At 36.7% G+C, this 6,349-nt stretch overlaps 1 protein-coding gene across 1 annotated transcript in view; it reads left to right on the top strand.

Moving 5' to 3' along the window:
• Positions 1-5,889, top strand: part of LOC102510992 (zinc finger protein 420) — a 55,539-nt gene extending 49,650 nt beyond the window's left edge. Inside the window, 2 exon segments of the mRNA XM_032488049.1 lie at positions 2,968-3,655; positions 3,657-5,889. Of these exon segments, the coding sequence (XP_032343940.1) occupies positions 2,968-3,655; positions 3,657-4,643 (1,675 nt within the window). The 3' untranslated portion in view covers positions 4,644-5,889.
• The last annotated feature ends 460 nt before the right edge of the window (positions 5,890-6,349 follow it).

The following is a 6,349-nucleotide window of genomic DNA, read 5'->3' on the forward strand; positions in this document are numbered from 1 at the left end:
ACAAGTTCTGTTACACCCTCAAATTCCCTCATGCTGACCCTTTATTGTCAACTCCTTCCACCTCTCCAGCCTATGAAAACCAGTTTTCAGTTCTTACAGTTTTGCCTTTTCCATAATATTATACAAATGGAATCAACATTTGTAGCCTTTGGGGTCTGGCTTTTTATACTTAGTAAAATATATGGCAGATTTATATATATCATTGCATAAATCAGTAGTTTGTTTCTATTTATTTGTGAGTATTGTTCCATTGTAAGGGAATACCAAAATTTGTTGATTCATTCATCTTTTGAGGGACCCACCTTTTGTGGGTTTCTAATTTGTTTGGCAATTATGAATAAAGCTGCTATAATTTTTGGTGTACAGGTATTTGTCTGCATATAAGTGTAAATAGCTACAATTATGACTGCTGGATCATATGCTAAGTGTATGTTTACCTTTATAAGAAACAACCAAACTCTTTTTCATCATTGTTGTGCTGTTTCCATTCCATTATGTAGTGTATGAGAATTCTTTGTGTTTTTTCTCTTGATCTTTAGTTCCATAAAACCTATTTTTTTAAAATAGAATACCCAGAATTTTATCACTCCAGACTCTTTCCCTTATATTGAATAATTGCTTTTTTTTCTCTCCAATGTCCCCAACATTATGTAAGATTACAGAAGCCTTTCATTATGTCTTTGACCTGTATCAGTTCCTGAGAAATGATAAAGATATTCTTCTGGGATGAACCAATAGAATTGGCCTTGGATAGAAGAGTAAATAAGAAAAGACATGAGAGGGCATAAAGAAACAAAACAGAAACTGTGAAGTAAAAACAAGTAAACAAAAGCAACTTGATACCGTAGTTGGAAAGGATAGGGAGAACTAAAGAAGATGGCCACGGTTAGTACCTACGAAGCGGTGTGCAAGAGGCCTGGCAATTGGAGAGGTATATATGATCACTTTTTCACTTTTATTTTTTATTTCCATCTGTAAGGAGGTGGTGGGGAAGCCACAGATCAATGGATTCCAAGCATCTACACCTAGGGTGAAGAGAGGTCTACTGCAAAGGGCCAGCACAAGAGTTTTTAGGAATGATAGAACTGTTTTTTTATCATTACTGTGGTGGTGGATACCTGACTAGACCCCTTGTCGTTCTGTTTCTTTTGTCTTTTTTCTCCTGTTTTTCAGGTTGTTCTCTTGAATCTTCATTCACCTGGTTAATTTTTTATTGAGTGCTAGACACTGTAAAGAAAAATTAGAAAAGTAATTTGAAGCCTTGAGTGATGTTACAAATCTTCAGTGAAGATCTAGGTTTACTTATGGCAGGCAATGTTGAGTTGCCTTAGTCCAGATTTCTGGGTTTAAGGGGATTCAGGGTTCAGATCCTGCCAGACTAGTGTACTGTTTCTCCCTTATTTCTCATTGCAGCCCTCAGGGCTCCCAACCCAAAGAATGGAGAATTTATGGTGCATCCTGTTCTCCAGTTATTGCCACCTAAGCCCTATGAAATGGTCCAAAACACTTTTTAGTTTCTCCACATGTTAGTTGCCTTTTCTAGGATTGTAAGACCTCCCCAAATGGAAAAGTAACCTGAAATATTTCGACTTACTTCTCTGAGTTTTCGTATTTTTCAACTTTTAGCTCACCAATTCTTTATTCCAATATGAATTCTCCACTGCCTTCAGTTAGGTGCCTTTTATATTTTGTCCAGTTTGTGTAATTGCTTTCGTCATCAGAAAGGTTGATTTAAGTTACCTAGTCTTCTGTTACCAGAAGTGGATGTTTAAAATTCAGGAACTGGTATTTAAATTGAGACCTTAGGATGAGCGTTGGTTTATATGGAGTGTCTCATTCAGAACAGTTCAGAGACATGAAACAGAATCTAGATAGTTTCAAACTGAAATTGGCTATGTGATTTTTAGAGCTAAAAGGAATCTCATGTGTTTGGCAACTAGTGAGCAAAGCTGAGGAGGCTCATGGGGAGATCAGATACGTAAGTAGGGACCATGGAGGGCTTTCTCAAAGTCATGGAAAGCATTTGGATTTTATTCTAGAAGTTTAATTTGGAAGCTGTTTAAAAGTTTTGGACAGAGATAGCAAATCATGATCTAAATCTAAATCAGAATCAGTTGGTGGAAAGTATTAAAACTAGAGATTTCTGAATCACTAGATTCAGATTCAGTTAGTCTAGTGTAGTATCGGGCATCTTCAACTTTATCTGGGTCCCCAGGTAGTTTTGATCCCCACCAAAGTTTGAGAACCAGTGACTTAAAAAGTTTTCCTCATCTCTTCCCTTGTTTTCTCAGTAGAGCTTTCATTATTCTCTGATCTTTCATGTGCTCTTTTTACATATAAATACATGAAATCACTCTAAGCTAATATTTTTTCAAACTCTGGATAGCAATACATTACTGCAGTATGAAAAGAGTTTAGTGGGTTTGACTCTGTGTGTGTGAGAGAAGGGGGAGAAAGAAAGACAACTAGAATAGTGTAAGAACAGACTGGAAAACAGAATAGGTATTATTTTATGAAACTGTGTTTGTGATGTGAAGGGTACGTAGGTATTTCTCCACATCATAGCACACAATGTTCCAAAAACACTGATGTAAGGCAGTTATTTCCTGTGGGTATTATTTCCATATATATTTTTTCATATATAGTTTTTTCTACTGTAGAAGTTCTTTTGAAATGACAGTAGCAATTTTTAATGTTCTCTTATCTTTCAGACTTGCCTTCAAGGAGTGCAAACAAGGACTTGTCTCCAAAAGAAGACACTTATGAAACAGAATTGTCCCGATGGGAAATGAGTGCCAGGCTTGAAAACTGTGATCTTGAGGAGCCCAGTTCCAGAGACTATTTGGACGTCAACAGCACGTTGGAAAAGCAACAAGAAAATCCGGAGGAATATTTCAGACAAGGGATGATCATATATGAACAAATGTCTATTTTCAACCAGCATACTTATTTATCTCAACATCCCAGGTGTCATTCTACTGAGAAACCTTATAAATGTAAGGAATGTGGGAAGGCCTTTAGACGAGCCTCTCACCTAACTCAGCATCAGAGTATTCATACTGGTGAAAAACCCTATGAATGTAAGCAGTGTGGGAAGGCTTTTAGTCGTGATTCACAACTCAGTCTTCATCAGAGACTTCATACTGGTGAGAAACCCTATGCATGCAAGGAATGTGGGAAGGCCTTTACTCAGAGCTCACAACTTATTTTACATCATAGGATTCATACTGGTGAAAAACCGTATAAATGTGAAGAATGTGGGAAAGCATTTATTCGTAGCTCACAACTCACTCGACATCAAAAAGTCCATACTGGGGAGAAACCTTTTGAATGCAAAGAATGTGGGAAGGCCTTTACTCAGAACTCACAACTTACTCTCCACCAGAGGCTTCATACTGGTGAGAAACTCTATGAATGTAAAGAATGTAGAAAGGTCTTTACACAGCTCTCACAACTTATTCTTCATAAGAGAATTCATACCGGTGAAAAACCCTATGAATGTAAGGAATGTGGCAAAGCTTTTATTTGTGGCTCACAGCTTTCTCAGCATCAGAAAATTCATAATGGGGAGAAGCCATATGAATGTAAGGAATGTGGAAAGGCCTTTATTCGTGGCTCATTACTTATGCAACATCAGAGGATTCACACTGGTGAGAAAACCCTATAAATGTGAAGAATGTGGGAAGGCCTTTATCCGTGGCTCACAGCTTACTCAACACCAGAGAATTCATACCAATGAGAAGCCCTATGAATGTAAGGAATGTGGAAAGACTTTTAGTCATGGCTCACAACTTACTCAACATCAAAGAATTCATACTGGTGAGAAGCCCTATCAGTGTAAGGAATGTGGAAAGGCCTTTAATCGTGGGTCCCTCCTTACTCGACATCAAAGGATTCATACTGGCGAAAAACCCTATGAATGTAAAGAATGTGGAAAAACTTTTAGTCGTGGCTCAGAACTTACTCAACATGAAAGAATTCACACTGGTGAGAAACCCTATGAATGTAAGGAATGTGGGAAGTCTTTTATTCGTGGCTCACAGCTTACTCAACACCAGAGAATTCATACTGGTGAGAAACCCTATGAATGTAAAGAATGTAGAATGGCCTTTACTCAGAGTTCACATCTTTCTCAACATCAGAGACTTCATACTGGTGAGAAACCCTATATATGTAATGAATGTGGGAAGGCCTTTGCTCGTGGCTTACTACTTATACAGCATCAGAGAATTCACACAGGTGAGAAACCATATCAGTGTAAGGAATGCGGGAAGGCCTTTATTCGTGGTTCACAGCTTACTCAACATCAGCGAATTCACACTGGAGAAAAACCCTATGAATGCAAGGAATGTGGGAAGGCCTTTAGTCATGGTTCTCAACTTACTTTACATCAGAGAATCCATACTGGTGAGAAACCCTATGAATGCAAAGAGTGTAGAAAAGCCTTTACTCAGAGCTCACATCTATCTCGACATCAGAGAGTCCATACTGGTGAGAAACCATATCAGTGTAAGGAATGTGGGAAGGCCTTTACTCGTGGTTCACAACTAACTCAACATCAAAGAATTCATATCAGTGAGAAATCGTTTGAATATAAGCAATGTGGGATAGATTTCAGTCATGGATCACAAGTTTATATATGAATGATCTAATTATTTTGAATAATACAGCCTTCTTTGGTCATTAATCCATTTTCATCAGAATTCTTAAAATGTGTAATATGGAAACACATTTACTTCATAAAGTTCAGCATCAGTGAATTTGTATGGGGGAAGATAATGATAATGAAATCCAAGTAGAAAGTCCTATTAAACTATAGCAAATTATAATACCGACTAATTGTGTTAATGTAAATGTAGAAATACGTTTAGTCATAGCACTTGTCTTTTTCAACATTATCTCGACTCTTCTAGTTCCTTTCAATTGTGACATTTATCGTGATAGTTAACCTCTACTTCAGGTTAATTAATTGTCGGGTAGACCTAAGCATAATACCTTCCTTATAAGATTCTTGGAAGTATTATGTAAGTTGTTACATGTAAAATTCTTAGAACAGTGCCTTCAACATAGCATATCATAAATATAGCTATCATGATTATTCATGTTATTTTAGAGAATTTGCATGAGAGAAGGACATTTATTAGTATAATGAATACTGAATCTTTCATTAACACTTAACCCTAATTATTTGAGTGGGGTGCACCGTATGCTGTCATGAGTATGAGAAAACTCATTCACATCTCATCCCATATACTGTAAGAAGAAGTTCATAGTGTTAAAAAAAAATGCTGTAGAGTTAAGCAATGGATTACTGATGAGGTATGAAGTGAACTGTAACAAAGAACAAAAACTCATATTTTCTACCATCTCTGCAATTCAAGAATATTACTTAGAAATGAAAAAAAGAATAGCCAAAATAAGTCTTTCTAGTAGGAAATTTTTTTAAACTTGAATGAATTAAACTTAAAAATAAAACTGACATAGACTATTTTGCAATGAAAAATGATGAGAAGCTGTGTCGGAGACTGCTATTTTCCTACCCAATATCCATTTTCCCTTCTTCAGTAACAGAATTCTTGGCTGAAGAACTCTCTGAGCATCCCTTACAGGTCAGCAAGATGAAAGTGGCTGGTATTTTTATGCACTGATCGTTTAAGAAATCCTTTTTTTCCTCTCTGCACTTTTTTGTTTCCCTGCCTACATTGTGGACATTTAATCTGCAACTCTGGCAATTTTATGGGGACTTTGAGAATGATATCTGAGTATTAAGGGTGATGGAGTGGAAATACAGAGTAAGTCTATACTTAACGCTGATTTTATGGAACAGCCATACCAACTCTGGTCTGCCCACCTCCTGTATTTCTTTATATAAAATTAAACTTATTTGTTGATGCTGTTGTCATTTTGTTATTGATGCTAAATATTATTAAGGATATAAAACTCTGTACCTGAAAGTAGAGTGCTATGGGTAAAAGAAATTTCAAATCTGGCATTGACTTAGAGTGATGGAGAATGAGGATTTGTTCACTTCAGGCTATAAAACTGAAGATTCTTGTTTTTATAGACAGGACATTTGGTCAAACTCCCTACCGTTTTACAAGGCAAATCTTGTACGAATTAAGGCTGTAATGCTGAGAAGTGATAGGAGTGATTCAGAATGTGTGTATTGGATGTTTCTTGCTGCTTTCAGTAATGTTCTGTGAAAGATGAATTTGCTGTAGCGTTAACCTACAGAGGCTGCTAGCAGAGATTGAAAGTGATATTGCTTTGTTAAGAAATGGTATCTCTGCCTGCAGGCACTCAATCCAGGTTGATGTTAAATTCATAGTCTTGAAACTTGTGGCATTCT

This window comes from Camelus ferus, chromosome 9 (genome assembly GCF_009834535.1).
Source record: "Camelus ferus isolate YT-003-E chromosome 9, BCGSAC_Cfer_1.0, whole genome shotgun sequence".
Classification (NCBI taxonomy): Eukaryota; Metazoa; Chordata; class Mammalia; order Artiodactyla; family Camelidae; genus Camelus; species Camelus ferus.